This window comes from Lepidochelys kempii, chromosome 7 (genome assembly GCF_965140285.1).
Source record: "Lepidochelys kempii isolate rLepKem1 chromosome 7, rLepKem1.hap1, whole genome shotgun sequence".
NCBI lineage: Eukaryota > Metazoa > Chordata > Testudines > Cheloniidae > Lepidochelys > Lepidochelys kempii.
Window position 1 is genome coordinate 120,273,796 of NC_136386.1, and position 20,777 is coordinate 120,294,572.

General features: G+C 37.5%; 1 protein-coding gene across 5 annotated transcripts in view; it reads right to left on the reverse strand.

Annotated features, from left to right (window-relative positions):
• Positions 1–20,777, reverse strand: part of SLK (STE20 like kinase) — a 65,756-nt gene that overhangs the window by 32,149 nt on the left and 12,830 nt on the right. For 4 of the 5 annotated variants that reach the window (XM_073354448.2, XM_073354449.2, XM_073354450.2 and 1 more), the window contains 4 exons: positions 5,012–5,176; positions 3,712–3,760; positions 2,792–2,941; positions 105–177 (listed from right to left, as the gene is read on the reverse strand). In XM_073354448.2, the coding sequence (XP_073210549.1) occupies positions 105–177; positions 2,792–2,941; positions 3,712–3,760; positions 5,012–5,176 (437 nt within the window). Of the gene's footprint in view, positions 1–104; positions 178–2,791; positions 2,942–3,711; positions 3,761–5,011; positions 5,177–20,777 lie in introns of those variants that run through there. The other variant, XM_073354452.2, reaches the window with a different exon arrangement.

Below are 20,777 nucleotides of genomic sequence, written 5' to 3' on the forward strand. Positions count from 1 at the left end.
CACACTTTTACATATTTTACATTATTCTTTTGCAAGGCTATGTACTCAGTTGTGATATTAAAATATTAGTTCATGCTACAAAGTTAACAAAACTGCACACTTACCAGTAAGGTGTACCAATGAAAGAATCTCTTCTCTGTATTGTCCTTGTGTTTTTAGCAGACACGCCAAAATCCGCTTGAAGCAAACAGTAAAAATATTACTAATTTAGAGGTGGAATTCTTTTTTACATTCCACAACTAGCATATGAAATTTTGAGCTACACTGTAGACCAAAAAGTATATATATATGAATATTAAAACTCCAAAGTGAGCATTCAAAATATTTAAATGTGTTGTTATTATTAAATCAGTAATACTTTGTAGCTCACTAACTACTCTAATAAAAAAGTATAATGACTCCCCCTGCTAAAAATAAAGCACTTTAAAGGCTAATGCCAAGATTAGGATGTGAAGGACAGAAATAATGGCAGGTAGGAGAAGTATTTGTTGTTAGAAGAAAAGAAATAAACGATTTTCCATTAGGAAATTATTTATTTTGCCTATGAAATTATCACACTAAACCTGAACATTAACATCTCTACCTACTTCAACAATTCCCCATTAGGTTTTGATTTTTACACTAATTCAGAGATCCTAAACTAGGATTTATTTTCTTTTTCCTGTTCCCCCAGTATGAAATCTTTGAAAAAGGCGAATAGTAAAGACATGTAGGTACACTTTTGATTGTAAAATGTAAATTAGAAATCTTGCATTTCCAATAATAAATTTTATCAAATAGCATATCAAGCATGACATTTCTCATTTATAAAATAAGTATATTTATTTTGAAGAGATACTTTTTTGTGTCCTACTATAGCAGATGTTCTAACTCTTCTTAATTAAAGTGTACTGATTAGACCAGAGACAAAATACCCATACTCTGTCTGCTTCAATCTGTACAAAATGACGTGATAGGCTCAACACTTGATAAGCCTAATTTTGCTCTTTACAAAAAAGTGTAGGATTAAGGCAGCTACCTATTCCAGTATAAAACCAGAAATATTAAAGGACTGTAGATACTATAAATTAGACATTAAAACTTGATTGTTTCTCATAAAACTATCACATATGAAATTCCATTTTATTAAAAAACAGGAGGCATTGCACTTAACATATTCAAGACCACCAGAAGCAAAAAAGCAAACAGTACAAGCAGCAAGAAAGAAATTATATATTCTTTCATACAGACCCTGTTTCCTTTTCAAAGGTAAAATAAATTAAATCTTTGACCAGTCTGAATTTTATAGGGCCAGTTTACATCCACTGAATCCACGAAAGAAGGGGACTTCCCCACTTAGATTTCTTTGCAAAGTAGGGTCTCAGCTACCTCTGCAGCACTATCACCCAACTTCACGTCCAGGCTAAGAAGAGGCAGAGATCTCGTGGGACAAGGGAAATGGACAAAGACAGAAGAATACATGTCATCCTAGCTCTGACCCTGTGGAAATTTGTTAGAAAAGATAATACAGCCTCAAGCTTTAGTATTAATTATTATTTTATTTAGTATTATTTTGTATTATTATTTTATTTATTTATGTATTTCTACTAATGTAGTGCCTAGGAATCCTAGTCATGGACTAGGACCCCATTGTGTTAGGGGCTGCATAAACACAAAACAAAAAAAAGTTACTTACCCCAAGAAGCTTACAATTTAAGTATAACATAAGAGACAATAGGTGGATACAGACAGAGGAGTACAAGGAAACAGTGGGAGGCCACAATCAAGATCGGGATCCCATTGTGCCAGGTGCTGTGTATATATACACACAGTAAGAGACAGCTCCTACCTTGAAGCTTACAAGTTTAACAGACAAAACAAATAGCAAGGCAGGATTATCATCCCTATTTTGCAGAAGAAAAAACAAGGCAAAGAATCACCAAAGTACTTGCTTAGCTATTCTGAATTTTTTAATTGACTTCAAAGTTAAGCTAGTAGTGAAGGAATGACACTTGGAGCCCCAAAGCCACTGTAAAAGCAGAGGGCCTCCATGCAGCTAGATCTGGCCAACTGTGCATCCCTGAGGATCTACCAGGTTTGGAGGTGGGCCATTTAGCCATTTTCTAGATGGAGGAACCAAATTCCATCCATCAATGGGACAATGTGGAGCCTTCATGAAGAAATCCTCATGGAGATTTCCTCTCTATACCATCCCCATTCTCAGGAGAGGAAATTTTGGGCGGTGGTGATTACTTCAGACAGAATGCTAGGAAGAAACACTACAAAGCTCATAGCAATTGTGTGTTCCAGCTCCCACTGAAGTTAAGGAAGAGGGAGTGATCAGTGGTATAGAAGGCTGCCGGGAAAAGGGAACACCAATAATAATAATTTTTTCTATATCTAGAATATTAGTGGGAGACATTTAAAGAAACTGAATTATTATAGACTATTTTCACACATTTTAAATATTTTCCATAGCCAAATGAAACCTAAAACTCTTGTTTTTATATTATATATATTTAAAAGTATTTACACCTAGCGTAACCTGACTTTCAAATTCAGTAACAGTATTGGTACAAGGCCTGCTCCTGCTCTATGGGAGGTTTGCCAAGCATAAATAAGATAACTCAAGCTTTACTTATTTTTCAGAATAACAAAAAATCACTTATGTCTGTTGAACTATAATTCTTCTATAACATATATCTAAGTACACAAATACTTAACAGTGCCAAACAACAATTTAAACAAAAAAGTTCATGAGATGATCTGTTTTTTTTTTTAAATCTTGTATATTTCCATGCAAGAGCCTTACCCAGTTTAATGTCTCCATCTAATGTAAAAAGAATATTGCCAGCTTTTAGATCTCTGTGAATGATCTTATTTTCATGCAAGTAGCTCAGTGCCTCCAAAGTCTGTTTGCAAACTACTTTAATCTGTGGCTCTGTTAATGGCCTCTCAAGCTCTGAAAGAGAAACACATACACAAATATAAAAAAAAAATCCCATCTTTTGCGTTTTTATTTTTACATAAATTTCCAGACTGATCATTATAAATCATAGCAAAAACTGTCAATCTGACCACTTAGTTTTAGAAGTAAACATTAGGCGAAAAATTCTGGCCCCACTGAAGTCAATGGCAAAATTCCCATGGACTCCAATGGAGCCAGGATTTCACACCTGGGATCTGGGAACGTCTCATTTATGAACTATTTATAAAGTTACTTTGAATTTTCTGTTTAATATACAGAAATGTTATTAAAATGACTTTCAGGTCAATGAAATATTAATTATGTTTTAAATAATACTTTGAGTAAGATGGAAAAAAGAACCATATTCTGTAAAGACAAATATATGGACAACTAATCACATAAATAATCTACTCATGCGATTAAGGTTGCTCACATGCATAAATTAATGCATAATTTAAATTATTAATTTTAAAATAATTTAGATTTTTGAGAAATATAATGACCATTTTAAAAATAACAAAATTACTTTACATTAAGATGAGGGGGTTAGGTACATAGATATAGCTACTTTACACTCATATAATAAACATTTTAAAATCATCACATTGAGTATTGTTCAGTATAGTCCTGCATAAAATACAAACAAAATATCTGCATTTCAAAATAGTATATAATTTTTAAAAGTGAAATCCTTCCAAATATTTAATTATTTTTATTTTAACCTGTTATAACGATTATTATTTGAAACAAAATCTTGTATTTACCCAACATTACTGCATCTACTGCTCCACCTGCACAAAATTCAATCAGGATCTGTGTAAAAATAAAAAATAAATAATTTACTGAATTGGAAGTGTTGTCTAGAGGTGAGAGACCATAGGACTTGGCATCAGGAGGCGTGGGTTCTATTTCCTCGTTTATCCCTGGCTTGCTGTGTGACCTTGATAAATCACTTATCTAACTTCTGTAGAACAGTGATATTAGCTAACTGAAAGTGGCACTGCAAGGCTTAAGTAAATTGTATGCAAAGTGCTTGGAGATACTCAGACAAAATGTGTTAATCCAGGTATATAAATTCCACAATAAAAGGATTAAAATCAACTGGAATCTGGTTGGCTGGGTGTGTGATTTGCACAATCATTATATAGTTATTTCTGATTTGAAAATTCTGAGCACAGGAGCCAAAACATTTGTTAACAGCAGACATAGCTGCCTTATCTTCACGCCCCCTTCACGTGAAACAGAAAAAATATAATATTTACATGAAAGGAAAGACATCAAAAATCGAAGGAAAGAGACCTGTCACATGTTTTAAAGGGAAAACCAAAAACCCTTTGACTTGTTTTTCTCCTTCTTCCTATTCATGTCCATAGAACTCTTCTTGGCCCAGAATAATCCCCCCATTTACATGAATTCTTATGGGGAAATTGGATTCGCTTAACATCGTTTCGCTTAAAGTTGCATTTTTCAGGAACATAACTACAACGTTAAGTGAGGAGTTACTGTATTTGTGAAATCTACATATGTACATTCAAAGGCCTAGATCATCAGCAAATTGTGGGCCAAGTTCTGTGAGATGCTAAGCACTTTCTGCAAGTTACTGAGTGCCCTCAAGTCCCATTAAAATCAGTGGAAGTTGAGGTTGATCAGTATCTCACAAGATTGGTCTCAAAAAGCCCTAATTTTTATTTTATTCTTAATTGTGTGGTTCCCGTTATCTATTTCTGAACTGTGCTGGTGGACTTAAAACTTGAATCCAGCAGTTACAAACTAGAAATGTCTAAATCCTCTCCATACATAGAAATAAACTATCAAATTCCAAGTTTTAGAATCTAATCCGGGTGAACCAGAGCTGCTGTTACAGTCAGAGCTGAACAGATGACTCTGTATATCTTAATTTCATCATACTGATTTGCTAGAAGATGCTTTGACACAGTAATCATGCGACTTGCAAGATTTGATGGAATAATGATATAAAGTCTCTTATTATTAAGTTGGGGAGGGAACCTAAAGTTCAATATTTTTACATAAATTGGAGAACTGTATACAAAAGGAAACACCTACCCAAAGATTATTTTCATAGTAGAAAGCATCTAGAAGCTTGACAATATTTGGATGATCGCAGGATGCCAGAATATCAATCTCAACCATGTAATCTTCTAGTTCTTCCTCGGATTTAGTATCAATCACCTTTGCTGCAGCAAGGACTTTGGTTTCTTTGTTCTGAGCCTGTAAAAGGAAGTCACAGCACCATTAACACAGGAACTTTTCAATTCTGAACACATTCAAAATATGACAGTGACAAACTTCAATTATTTCACCTCAAGATTCCGTTATAATAATTAGTATACTACTGAAGCATTTTGCCATCTTCAATATGTTTATGAACATTTACTAATTAATCCTCAACATAACATACAGAAGACAAACATACATATTATATACTGGATAAACTGAGGCAGAGGAAGGTTTGATAACTTTCCTAGTGAAACAGAGAATCTGTGGAAGAAATACAATAAGGACATAGGTGTTCCTGACTCTGAATCACCATGCTGCTTATCTCTCAAAAAGAAAAGGACTACTTGTGGCACCTTAGAGACTAACCAATTTATTTGAGCATAAGCTTTTGTGAGCTACAGCTCACTTCATCGGACGCATTCAGTGGAAAATACAGTGAGGAGATTTATATACACACAACATGAAAAAATGGGTGTTATCATACACACTGTAAGGAGAGGTTTCAGAGGAACAGCCGTGTTAGTCTGTATTCGCAAAAAGAAAAGGAGTACTTGTGGCACCTTAGAGACTAACCAATTTATTTGGTTGCAAGCTGTAGCTCACGAAAGCTCATGCTCAAATAAATTGGTTAGTCTCTAAGGTGCCACAAGTACTCCTTTTCTTTTTACTGTAAGGAGAGTGATCACTTAAGATGAACTATTACCAGCAGAAGAGCGGGGGGGCAGAGGGGAGAAAACCTTTTGTAGTGATAATCAAGGTGGGCCATTTCCAACAGTTAACAAGAACATCTGAGGAACAGTGGGGGGTTGGGGAGTGGGAAATAAACATGGGGAAATAGTTTTACTTTGTGTAATGACCCATCCACTCCCAGTCTCTGTTCAAGCCTAAGTTAATTGTATCCAGTTTGCAAATTAATTCCCATTCAGCAGTCTCTCGTTGGAGTCTGTTTTTGAAGTCTTTTTGTTGTAATATTGCAAATTTTAGGTCTGTAATCGAGTGGCCAGAGAGATTGAAGTGTTCTCCGACTGGTTTATGAATGTTATAATTCTTGACATCGGATTTGTGTCCATTTATTCTTTTACATAGAGACTGTCCAGTTTGACCAATGTACATGGCAGAGGGGCATTGCTGGCACATGATGGCATATATCACATTGGTAGATGTGCAGGTGAACGAGCCTCTGATAGTGTGGCTGATGTGATTTGAAGTGAGCTGTAGCTCACGAAAGCTTATGCTCAAATAAATTGGTTAGACTCTAAGGTGCCACAGGTACTCCTTTTCTTTTTGCGAATAAGACTAACACGGCTGCTACTCTGAAACCTGTCATTATGCAAGGCACTGCATTTAGCCATATGGAGTGGAAATCTGTCAACTTCATGAAAAAACTCGTACAGATACAGACAGACATCTTCCTTTCCAAATGCAAACAGATGGACATCGTACCAAAAGGACTGAAGGTAAAAAATCCATTACAATCTACCTACCATACAGACTATGCTGACAGCTTGTGCCACACGCTCTCAAAGAAACTGCGGAACCACCTGATCAAAAATAGGATTCTAGGTCACCACAGAACTGTATCATGTTCGTGGGGGTGGAGGGGCAGAAGGAGAGGCCCCGAGATAGGACAGATTCTTCTGCTGGGCAAAGAGTATAGTTGGATAGATTAACAATATTGCTGGCTGGGTTAAGGGAACCATTGCTGTGGCCTCTTGTGGCATGTAGTAGTTTAGAAAGTTTAGTGTCCTTTTTCTTTTGTAGAGAAGCAAAGTGTGTGTTGTAAATGGCTTGTCTAGTTTTTGTAAAGTCCAGCCACGAGGAAGTTTGTGTGGAAGGTTGGTTTTTTATGAGAGTATCCAGTTTTGAGAGCTCATTCTTAATCTTCCCCTGTTTGCTGTAGAAGATGTTGATCAGGTGGTTCCGCAGTTTCTTTGAGAGCGCGTGGCACAAGCTGTCAGCATAGTCTGTATGGTAGGTAGATTGTAATGGATTTTTTACCTTCAGTCCTTTTGGTACGATGTCCATCTGTTTGCATTTGGAAAGGAAGATGTCTGTCTGTATCTGTACGAGTTTTTTCATGAAGTTGACAGATTTCCACTCCATATGGCTAAATGCAGTGCCTTGCATAATGACAGGTTTCAGAGTAGCAGCCGTGTTAGTCTTATTCGCAAAAAGAAAAGGAGTACCTGTGGCACCTTAGAGACTAACCAATTTATTTGAGCATAAGCTTTCGTGAGCTACAGCTCACTTCAAATCACATCAGCCACACTATCAGAGGCTCGTTCACCTGCACATCTACCAATGTGATATATGCCATCATGTGCCAGCAATGCCCCTCTGCCATGTACATTGGTCAAACTGGACAGTCTCTATGTAAAAGAATAAATGGACACAAATCAGATGTCAAGAATTATAACATTCAGAAACCAGTCGGAGAACACTTCAATCTCTCTGGTCACTCGATTACAGACCTAAAAGTCACAATACTACAATAAAAAGACTTCAAAAACAGACTCCAATGAGAGACTGCTGAATGGGAATTAATTTGCAAACTGGATACAATTAACTGAGGCTTGAATAGAGACTGGGAGTGGATGGGTCATTACACAAAGTAAAACTATTTCCCCATGTTTATTTCCCACCCCCCGACCCCCCACTGTTCCTCAGATGTTCTTGTTAACTGTTGGAAATGGCCCACCTTGATTATCACTACAAAAGGTTTTCTCCCCCCACCCCACCCCCTGCTCTTCTGCTGGTAATAGTTCATCTGAAGTGATCACTCTCCTTACAGTGTGTATGATAACACCCGTTTTTTCATGTTGTGTGTATATAAATCTCCTCACTGTATTTTCCACTGAATGCATCCGATGAAGTGAGCTGTAGGTCACGAAAGCTTATGCTCAAATCAATTGGTTAGTCTCTAAGGTGCCACTAATACTCCTTTACTTTTAAAGTTTGACGACCTTGGAAAACTTTATGGACCTGCCTACCCTAGCAAAAATGTCTCTAAATGATATACCATTGATAATGACAGTTCAGTTCCAATAGTGTTAGCACAACTGGGAGCTCTAGTATAGATGTCTACCTGCTGGTGGTGGTGGTTTGAATAGGATATTGAAAATTCTGGCAGCCTGTCCCATACTGCTAACACGGGGGCAGCTGAACTGCATATAGCAATGGTGTGAAATGTTTAGAGAATGTTCTTTGTGTAGAGGTCCCTCAGCAAATGGAGAACTAATGGAATTATGTCATAACAAGCAACAAAACCCAGAAAGCTGAGCAACTGAGAGAGGAAAGGATTTGTAGTTAGACTGTTTAAAACTCTGGATTTTGTCTGGCTTTTAATAACACTTTTTTAATATTAAAGTTAACAAATATTTGGGAAAAGGGAAGTCTTTGTTAAACATTCAATAAAAGCGTGAGAGCTCACCATACTTAAAAAGTAATCCAGTAAAACTACAGAACGTGAGACTTCACATTTTGATATTTTTAAGATCAAAACCAAACATAAAAGTAAAACAAAAGCCTTTAAGTCTGTCTATATACATTATAAATGGACACAAATACAATTTTTAAATAATCTTTTGAAGTGACACCATACATTTGGAATCTAATCATTTTCAATACATGAGAAAAGTAATTTCTAAAACAATGTGTCCCCCCCACTTTTCTTTTTTTTTTTAAAAAAAGAAGTAGGTTTACCTCACCAAGTACTGTCTGAAAGACCCACAAAAGCAACACGGAAAACTGACAAAGACCTCAATGCTGCAAACGTATCCTCGCAGAGCAAGCCCCGTGACTACAAATGTGTAGCTGCAGGACTGAAGCCCAATTCTCTTGACAATTGAAGAAAAACCACGAAACTGATTATACACAAAGTGTCATCACAAATGCACAAAAACACCTTGAAAAGATGTTTTTCCTCCAATCTCTTTTAGTTATACTCATTTTAGACATTACTTGTAATACTCACAGCTAAGAATTTTTAAACATGATTTTCAAGTTGAGAATGTTCCTTTAAATCTCAACAATGATTTATTCAATGACTTTGTAAAACGTGTATTAAAACTAAAAGGTAGATCAGTATTTACAAGTATCTACTTAACTCAATTGGGTTTTCTATTGAAAGGAAAAACGGGAAAACACACAAATGTTAGGTTTATAAACGTACACACAAAAACTTGTTTCATTCAATTTGTAAACTGAAATGGTCACTTACTAGTGTACTACTATTAAAAAATAAAATGACTAACATTTCCATACATATGAGCTATAGGGGGAAAAATATCACCAGTAAAATAATAGTCCTAATTATTTTCAAATAGTCTCCCCCCTTTTTTTTTTTCTCGCCACATCAACAAAATCACTTATTTAAGATGGACATTTAGTCAGAGCATATGTATTTCATCAACATTGCAGCAATGCTAGAATATAATTTGAATGTATCAGCTAAGACTACTATATTATGTGGAGGATATGATTTTCTTGACAAGTATGTACTACTTTTATATATCAAGTAGCACTTCCAAAAGTGAACTGTAAAAACAAAACATAAGTCTTGACATTTGCCTTTTTGTTTTTCCACAGTAAGATCAGAACATTCATAGCTGTATGAAGTTATTCTAAAACATAAAACTAATTACTGAGGTAGATATTCTAATATCTGATAACAATGATTAAACCAAGGTATTTTATCATTTGTTTGTATTAGTTACATGTTTTGCAAAAGGAGAAAAAGTCAAATCTTCCTGTACTCTAACTGCACTCAATATACCGTATCATTAATAAATTAATGATAGATAAAACAAATGAAAAGATAAAATAGGTATCTAATTCCACAGTAAAACCAGACTGATATGTTTTCTATGCATAGTAAAGATGAAATATATACTTAATGCAAATGTCTACTTACCCAAAAATTTATTTTCACAGAACGGGCAGAGAATTTATTTTCTTCAGTATCTCCTTGGAGTTCAGAGTCCACAATCTCGAGGGTATGTCTATGCTGCATTTAAACATCATGTTTGGCCTGTGTCAGCTGACTCAGGCTATGGGGCTGTTTAATTGTGGTGTAGACATTCAGGTTTAAGTCCTCAAGGTCACAGAGCCCAGACTCCTGCCGGAGCCGAATGTCTACACTGCAGTTAAACAGCCCAATAGCCTGAGTCTGCTGAATCAGGCCAAACATGAGTGTTTAAATGCAGCACAGACATACCCTCGAGGTTGTGGAGTCTGAACTCCAAGGAGATACTGAAGAAAATAAATTTCTGCCCGTTCTGTGAAAATAAATTTCACTTGAAAGTGAAAACAGGCATTCAGATGGCACTTTTGTACCCAGTATTGCAAAGCATTTCCATGCCAGATATGCTAAACATTTGTATGCCCCTTCATGCTTCGGCCAACATTCCAGGTTTAAGACTCTGAAGTACCTTCCAAAATCTGAGAGGGATGATGTGTGGAACATACTGTCAGAAGTCTTAAAAGAGCAACACTCTGATGCAGAAACTACAGAACCCAAACCAGCAAAAAAGAAAAACAATCATCTGACTCAGATGATGAAAATGAATGTGTGTCCGTTTCCACTGTTTTGGATGGTTATTGAGCAAAAGCTGTCATTAGCATGGAAGCATGTCCTCTAGAAAGATGGTCGAAGCATGAAGGGGGATACAAATGTTTAGCATATCTGGCATGGAAATACCTTGCAACACCAGTTACAACAGAGCCATGTGAATGCCAGTTCTTATTTTCAGGTGATATAACTGAGAAGTAGGCAGCATTATCTCCTATAAATGTAAACAAACTTATTTGTCTTAGTGATTGGATGAAGGAAAAGTATGACTGAGTGGACTTGTAGGCTTTAAAGTTTTACATTATTTTATTTTTGAGTGCATTATGTAAAAAAAAAAACCTACATTTGTAAGTTTCACTTTCACAATAAAGAAATTGTACTACAGTACTTGTATGAGGCGAATTGAAAAATACTATTTTTTTTTTTACAATGCAAATATTTGCAATAAAAAACATAAAGTGAGCATTGTAAACGTTGTATTCTGTGTTGTAATTGAAATCAATATATGTGAAAATGTAGAAAACATCCAAAAATATTTAAATGGTATTGAATTAACAACAGTGTGATTAAAATTGCAATTAATTGTGATTTTTAAAATCTTTTTAATTTGTTTGACAGCCGTAGTATTAAGGAAACTAAGTAGTCACAGACAACAGATAAAGTACTGTCATGGTTGAGAAACTGGCTAGCAGAAAACAGAGTGGAATTAAGTCGTCTATTTCCAATATCACAGAAGGATAACAATCAAGAGCCCAGTGATCTGTACTAGGACTGTGATATTTAATACATTAATGTTCTGGAAAGGGTGGTGAACAGTAAGATGGCAAATTTTGATATCTATGTAGAGGGAAAGTGAGTACAGCACAAGTCATTCAATTGGGTTGCTTATATAAAAGAGATACACATGTGTATGTATGTATCTAGCTCAAAGTAAGAGGACTTGTGGGGGGAAGGGGAATTGTTTAATATTTGATACTGTAATTTGAGCTAGATTAAATGATTATGAGGTGATGTGTGAAAAAAGAGGTAGATGGCTAGAGCTGAAAGACTAAATGAAATAAAATACATGACTGTATTAGCACTGCATCCTTCTACCTTGCTAAAGTGAGCAATAGCTAGTTAAGATAACGTATACTTTTCCGTTTACAAAGACATGCTTATGGTAAATTAAGACTAGCAATACTTTACAAAAAGATATTTGATGCAAAACAAACTACTTCATATTGTTAGAAAGCAGTGGTAAAATAAGGTTCCATATTAATAATAAAATATGGCAATCAATACCATGTGGAAATTGGCTTTTGTGGTTTCTTATGAGGCTTGCTATGTACATACTCTTTGTCATCATACTTCGCACTTTATCTTTATTTGCTGAAAAGCTATTTTGTTCAGATAAAAACATACTTATTTCTGAGCTAATGAAGAGGAAGTAGGGTATGTTTTTATCAACTTGCAAAAGAAAAAAAGGTATTGCTGAAATGTCTTTGTTTCCTAAAAAGTGTTAGAAACTGATTAATAATTCTCTTTACAATATTAAATCAACTAGTTTTGGGAGAAATTGAAGGTTAGAGTATTACAAGAAGTAAAACATTAAGCAAATTTTAATTGATTCTGAGGGTATTGCTGAGTTGCTCCCTTCTACAAACCTTTAGCAAATTTTAAAAAATTTGATTTTTAAATGTAAACCAATTGTAAACAAATGGAAAATTGCACAGAAATTAAAGAAAATTATATGATATATTTAAGCTAGTGTTTCACAGATCTTCTACAGTTTATGAATAAAGATGTAAACATAAATATTTCTCCCCAATTCTATGCTGATGTTCATTTAACAAGAGGTACAAAATTAGATTAAAAATATATTAAAAGCTAAGACTTCCAGTAATTATGAAGTTTGATTTTGTCTTTTGATTCTTTTATGAAGCTTACACTGAATCTCAATTAGTTTGTGAAAGTGCCAAATCTCACAAGAGAAAGAGGGTTGATATGAGCCAGCACTTGGACGATGGATCTCTGAGGAACACCTACTGCTGTAAAAATGACATTCAGGATTCAGCAGATGGACTCTTCACTCAGATTCAAAGGAAAACCACTACCCTAGCATGGTTTTAGGAGCAATATGATGCTTAAGATGTGGTCTTTCAAATGAGATGGACCCATGAATTGTATCCATTAAAGATTCCCATGTGATTATTCATAACTGTATGGGTGTTAACCCTGGAATACTGACAAAATTACAAATTGGCTTACCTAAATTACTCTAATATGTTCTGTAGTGTTGTGGTGTAGTATACTGTTATACACCTACTGTATTTCATTTATAATGTAGCCACACTCCAGTGGTATATACAATAATTGCTGTGGCAGCTTGTATCAGTTCATAAAGTACATTGGAATCATTTGAAATAAACATTAAATATAAAACATAAAACCCTCTGGAAAGCTTTATGCACAAAATGTGCAAGGAGGAAATGGTTGCCCTTATGCAAACTTTGCAGCTATATTAAATTAGAGATTTTATCTGTATGTTTATGAATGGCAGAAACATGACTGATGTCCTTCCTCGGATATAACTGCAGTGTTATAATAGTTTTAAGTACTATCTGAAGCTAGTTCTGGAGTTTTGTATCTTTTGTAACTAACTTGTTATAATTATTAAGGGGGAGGAGCTACTATTATTAAACTGTTTATTATAGCTTTTCCATAAAAACTCCTTTATTGCTGAGTGGGTTAACGGTGAATTCAGTACTGAGGAAGACCAAGCATCCTCATAATGAACTACGCCTTACTGATATGAGCAACTAACACAAGTGTTTCATACTAGTGTATGAAATGCTAATAATGTTGCAAAAATGTTCATTTTACAAGAATTATAATGACTTTTACATTACCATTTTGCTTAAAACTGCCTATCCTCAATCCTGGCAACAGCCAGGAGGCTCCAGTGTGGAGGGAATATTTTTTCCCTTTCATCAGGCAGAAGCTCATTATTATTTTCCTCATCCTTCCTCCCCAGTTCCTTCTGTTACACTCACTGAGTCTTATTTTTGTTAGACTGAAAGCTCATTGAGGCACGGACTGTCTTGTTTGGTATTTCCACTTTCACATCAATCTCAGGACAATCCTCTTTCTTTGCAACTGGCTAAGTAGGGTACACCTCTCCCCAAGGCATTTCAGCTGTATTTCACAGTTTCTCAACGTCTGTAGTATCCTGACACAAGTAGGTTTAGCATCATGAGTTGTAGGCCTCTTGTCAATGTTTCATTCTCTGAATAGAGGTTAATGTAGCATATTTAAAAAGCAGAGGAAAGCTAGTCTGAAATGAAAGAAGCCACAGGATATATGCTTGGAATAATCCCCCAAGTAACATTTGTGAGTGGCCTTGTGTCTCTTTACTCAAGAAACTACTGAAAACCCACCGCTCTGAGAAGGTGTTCTTGCTCTAATGGCTACACTCCATTCCACATTAATTACATCTTGTTTAATTCTGTTTTTCTTGGTTTGTGCCTTTAAATTATAAGGCGAAGATTTTCAAAAGTGACTAGTGATTTGAGTGCCGAAACGGAGGCTCTATGAAAAGGGTCTGGTTTACACTGAGTTAATTATAATCAAGAACTCATCTATTCCACAGAATCTGAAGTGAAGATCTAAGGTAAGCCTCCATGGTTTCTGAGCCCATAGACTGGAAAGTCACCAGCAATATAACTAAAATTTAAAAATGTAGAGTTTTATTGAATTAAATATGAAAATGGGTAATAACCAGTACAGCTGCTCATATTTTAAATTAAATGATCTTTTCAATATGCAGCAAATTTCTATACTATCAACAAAACTCCAGCAACACAGGTATCAGGCAAAGCTGGAAATTTAGCTAGTTAGCTGGAAGACATAGGAGGAAGTTTAAGATGTTAGAAAAGTTATATTAGCATAGACACCTGGGTCAGGGTGTGGAAAAAACCCACCCCGACCAATGTAGCTAAGCTGACATAACCCCCTCTGCAGACTCACCTATGTTGACTGAAAGAGGGCTTCCATTGACATAGCTAACCTTGTTTGGGGAGGTGATGCTCCTACACCAACAGAAAAACCCCTCTGTCAGTGTAGTACTCCTGGGTGAATTCTGCACCACTGGCCATGTGCATATTTTAATTTTTTTGCGCAGAAAAAAAGCTTCTGCTGAAAAGTTGCTGCACTTCTGCCTTTTGCCCACCAGAGGGTGCTGTGGTAATAGAACACAGCAGGACTCCCAGCCAGCTTGGGAAGAGAAAGAGCCTGCAGAGCATTCTTCCCAGCGCCTGTGAGGCCAGGTCAGGAGACGGGAGCTATGGGGAGAAAGACAGCCTAGGTTGCTGGTGGGAAGGGGGTCAGACTGGGGCTCATAAGGACTAGTGGTAGAGGACAGATGGGGAAGGGGCTGAATGGGAGTGGAGGAACAGGGCCACATGGTGATGAGATGCAGAGCTACATAGGGACAGAGTGTGTTTGAGTGGCAGCACAGAGACACATGTTGACAGGGGGTGCAAGGACACAGGGGGACGAGGGGAGTGGGTATCTGAGTGGGGGTGGAGGGACACAAGTGCCTGACTGAATAGGAGAGGCTGGGGACAGCCAGGTCTGCATGGGGAAAGCTCCCTAACAGTCCTCCCCTCTCCCCTACCAAAAAAACACGCCCATTCCATACTTTTCCCACCCATACCCAACAACCCTCCAGGCTCCTTCCCAGAAATTATTTCCCTCTCCCTCAGCTCCTCTATTACCCCTGATTCCCCCCAGCCTTTGCACTGCTTCTGGGGGGTGCAGGAAATATGATTCTGTATTGTAGTTTAAATGAATTATTACTCAGAATTCTGTATTAATATGCCTAGTAAGGAATCTATTTGTCAAAAAACAATTGTTGTCTGTATTGTTACAGACATACTTACTGATAGGTATTTTGAAATAAATGACCAAAAATAATTGAAACTGGTGTGATTACATTGTGTTATTTTAACAAATAAAATATGCAGAATTTGAAAATACTGTGTGCAGAATTTTTAATTTTTTGGCCCAGAATTCCCCCAGGAGTAGTGAAGGCTGCATCAACACTAGAGGGCAATGCTGACACAGTTATCCTGGCATAGTGTCTTTAGGGCAGCTTACCCCCTTAAAATGGATATTTTTGCTAAACTTATCACTAGGGAAACAGTTAAGTGTTGACATTTAAATGGTCATTAAATTTCAGAATTACCACTCTACTGAGATAAATGAGAAGTTCACATCTCTGAGCTGTTTCAGGCTACAGTATTTATAGACTTAGGGGATAATTTTCACAAGGAAAAAAAAGATATATTCTTAAATCACGTTAGCTAATACATGGTAACCAACAAGCGGTAAAATCCTAGCGAAGGCAAGTCAGTTTGCTGTTTTCACACAAGTTAGCAGGCTGAGGTAAACCCTAGGCTTTCCTCATAGTCTTTACCTCGACCGGCTAGGAGCAGGCCTAGGTTTACCTCAAACAGCTAAGGCCTCGTCCCCACTACAGTTTTGTTAACGCAAGTTACATCAATGATCAAAAACTGGCATAATTACATCACTTGTGCATATTCACACAACGCTCCTGTCGGCAAAGTGTGATCACAGTTGGTGTTCTAGCATCGAGAGCATAGTGCACTGTGGGTAGCTATCCCACTGTGCTATTTGCTACCTTCTGCAGCTAGGTGTTGTGGGAAGGCAAAGTGGATCACAGTGCATCATGGGTGTGTGCTCAACGTCCCATGATGCAGTTTTTTTCCATCCCATCACTACATGGGCTTCCAACTGTGTTTCACTGCATTTTTCAATGGCCCCTGTTCACCTGAAGCCTGCCATTTCTGTCTGAATGGATGGATCCTGCACTGCTCTCTACTGTTGTGGTCACTGTTATGAACACATCGTGGCTGGTCATGCAGTGTATCATGAGCACCCAATCTGAACAGGTATCAGAAGTGCCTGACCTGCTGTGTGCCATGGAACGAAACAACACCAGTTTACTTTTGGCATTCACAGAGCAGCTGACACGATGACTGTTGCTTCTGGGCTCGCGAAACAAGCACTGAATGGTGGGATCACATCGTTATGCAGGTCTGGGATGACAAACAGTGGTTGCAGAACTTTTGAATGCAGAAAGCCACCTTCCAGGACCTGTGTGTGGAACTCTTCCCAGCACTGCAACACAAGGACACCAAAATGGTGGACAGGAGCATGCAATTGCTGTGTGGAAGCTGGAAACTCCAGACTGCTACCGGTCACTCATGAATCAGTTTGGAGTCAGGAAGTCCATCATTGGGGTTGCATTAACACAGAGTGCAGGGCCATTACTTGCATTCTGCTATGAAGTACTGACACTCTTGGAAACATGAGATAACGGATGACTTTGCAGCAATGGGATTCCCTAACTTGTTCCTCCTCAATTGCTTTCTTATCTGGTGGAGGCGCTCCACCAGCATGTAGGGGGTTCCCCTGAAGGCTACATCTGCAGACGCACAAGAAACAATAAACAGAAGCATGATTTCAATGCTGTGCATGCATTAACATCATTGTAATAAAATGCACCTCTTTTTAAATATGAATCAGTTTCTCATGGTCTTTTGGCAAGCGCACAGCTCAGCGAACGTCCTAAATATGGGGAATTCAACCTGGGCTGGCGGGATGCATGCTGAAGATGGGGCAAACTGCCTAGGTGTTTTTTTTAAGGGGATCTCTGCAGACAACTAGGGACAATATTGTAAATTCTGCCACCATCTTCCACCGATGGGGGTCACTGAAGGCAACCTCTCTCTCCTGAGGGTAAGCAAGGATGCATGCGTACATCTCTTGCATGCTTGCAGCTCAGCCCGAGTCCCTTTGCTGCTTGCCAATTTGCACAGGAAAGTTTCCTACAACGGGAGAAGGAACAAAGCAGCTCTGCCAAGGAACCTTCAGCAGAGGATTGGTGAGTACCTCCAGGAAAGTTTCCTAGAGATCTCTCTGGAAGATTCCTGTGAAATCTTGGTGTGCCGCACAGAGGAATGTGTGGCACACGCAAACACAGCTAGTCTTGTAAATTTCTATCCCTTTCCCCATTTCTAGAATATACAGAGCAAAGGACAGCTCTACTTTAGATAACCTCAGATAACCAAGCAGCATCAACTCAAAAAGATCACTTACCAAAGCTCCCTTTTCCTGCATCATGCGCACCAGAGACGGACTGCTGGGGCTGGTTAGACCCCCCGAGTGGAAAAGAGATCCTGACTCGCTGCACCACTGGACAACCCTGCTGTGTGCTCCACATCCTCCTCCAACTCTACCTCTTCATCCATAACTTTGTCCTTGGGGTTGATTCTGCTGTCCACTGTCTCTAGTTACACCGAAGAATCTACGGGGCTCTTGAGGGTGGAGGTGGGGTCACCACCAAGGAGGACGCCTAGCTCCTTATAGAAGCAGCAGGTCTTCAGCACAGCACCAGAGCAACCGTTTGACTCCACTGCCTTCTGGTATGCCTGCCTCAGCTCATTTATCTTCACATGGCACTGATGCATGTCCCATTTGTAGCCTGTCTTCGACACGCCATGAGAAGTCTGACCATAGGTATTGAAGTTCCTATGGCTGGAGCACAGCTGGGACTGCATCCAACAACTCAGATGTGCTCCAAGCAGGAGAGTATTTGCTGCATGACACTGCCATGGTCAGATGGGAAGATGCTATGTTTGCTGCCCACACCAAGCAAACAGGAAGTTGAATTTCAAAAATTCCCAGGCCTTTAAAGGGGGAAGGGCGGATGGCTGTGCTCCTGAGTGCAGGGCAGCGGAGTTCAAACTGCTGACAAGAGCAATCAGGGCGGGCATTGTGGGACACCTCCTGGAGGCCATTTACAGCGACATAATCAAACAATGTCTAGAGTGACACTTTTTCTACCTAACTTTGCTGCAAAAAGCTCTACACCTCTCATTGAGGTGGTTTTATTTTGTTGGCAAAGCAGGAGAATTTTGTCAGCGGAAGGAGCATTGTAGTGTGTACACCTGCACTGTTTCGGTGAAGAAAGCTGACTTTCATCAACAAAACTCTGTAGAGTAGACATGGCCTTACTTGGGTGAAAACTGCAAACTGATTCGTCTTCACTAGGATTTTACCTTGTGTTGGCTACCATATATTAGCGAACTTGTATAAAAAATTAGAAGTATTTTTTTTAAAAGAAAGCTTTGATTCTGGAACATAATTCTGTGCTCAGAGTATCATGAGACATGTGGGACCCAGCAAGAATAAATTATCTAATGCACAGTCCAAGTTTTATCAAGCTTACTGTATCCTGGCCAAAGCTAAAGCTCTTTTCCTCACTGGACTGCTTGCAAGAGGGAGAGTCAAGGGCTTGGCTGAATATTTCTCAAGACAAGACCCAGTCCTTTAACCGTTAAGTTTTTGGACTCTTTGTAAAGAACAATTTGACATTTTGCTTTTCTCAACCAAGAAAGAACTGCTCATCTGTTGCTTAAGAATAAGAATGAAATAAAAGGAGAAATGTTGGCAGTTGCAACTGCCTTCATTATTAAGCTGTAAGAAAACTAGGCGGATTAAAAAAATAGTCATTACAGAAAAGCAACTGTTAATCCCTGCCCTACTTGAAACAGACTTGTCACTGGAGTAATTTAATAGCTCTAGACTGGTGGATCCTACGCAGTAATGCAATTGATTTTTGACTACACTTGCTCTTTGCTGTTGTTTTGAAACTTTGCATTAGCTTAATTTAAACAAAATTGAGGTTTTTAATGAAATAAACAAAACGTACACCAGATCATGTTATTTCAAGATTGAATTCCATTTACTTTAAACTGTCTCATTCAGTTTAACGCACTTTAGATTTCAGAATAGACAACACCAACTGCATAAAATATTGTCTTGTCTTTCTTTAAAATGGTAATCTTTTTAGGTGTGGGGCCATGACTTCTTCTGCATTTAAAAAGGGATTGGGATATTTTGCACACTACTGTCAAGTTAATCAACTTGGTTTGGTTAATGTATCATAGCACAATGTTTTAATTTCACTCACTTCACATTCTTCTTGACAGGCAAACTACTAGACTCACCAAAAGTAAACTGACATCATCATGATGTATGAGGCCGGTAAAGTGCCATCCTGTAGCCAGATTTTGTGTGGAACTAGGTTTGAATAAGATTTGTTTCAAACAGTGGTTATAAAATTGGAAAGGACAACAATGGGCTTTTAAAATATAACCAAGGATCCTAAGGGAAGCAGCTTTGATCTATCCAGATCCTCCTGAATAACTGTTCTCAAAACTGTGTTTTATATAAATATACATGTATTTATACATATCAGCAACATGGAATGTGAAAAACTGTCAGGCTCAACACGTAAACATACATCAGGAAATTTTAAAGTTGAATGCTCAACCTTAATGCTGCAACTTTGTGTCTACGTGTTTAGAGTTCATTATATAATAATATTTTTCCAACAGAGCATAATATATTGTACAGGTAAAACTGCACATGTACAGCATCTTGCAATTTACCATTCTTCAGTACTCATCCTTGTATGTTTCTGGTTTATGTAAATTTTCTAATATATGCATTTTGTCAGTATGGGTGACTACATGTTCAATATTAGTTATCCCTTGGAGACAAATTTCTAAACAGTAATTTGTTAGTGCAGTACCTCAAGCTGTTGCTCAATACAAATGAAGTCTACTTTTTCACTTGTATTTCATGATTCCTTGTTTTACTGAGCCTTGTCTAGTTAAGTTTTATGGCAGGTCAGAATACAAGTAACACTAAATATTTTCAGCATATATTGGATTTTCTTTCTTTTAAAAATTCTTAAATATTTGAGTGGAAATAGATACACTTGTACACACTATGGATTTAAATGTTAAACATTTATATTTATACCAATAAAATGAATATCAGGTTTTTCTGTAAAACATCCCAAAACTGTGTGCAAGTTTCACAAGTATTAAATATTTAACTGTATAAATTACCATAGGGAGCTATTACAACATGTATTAATGAAGCAGC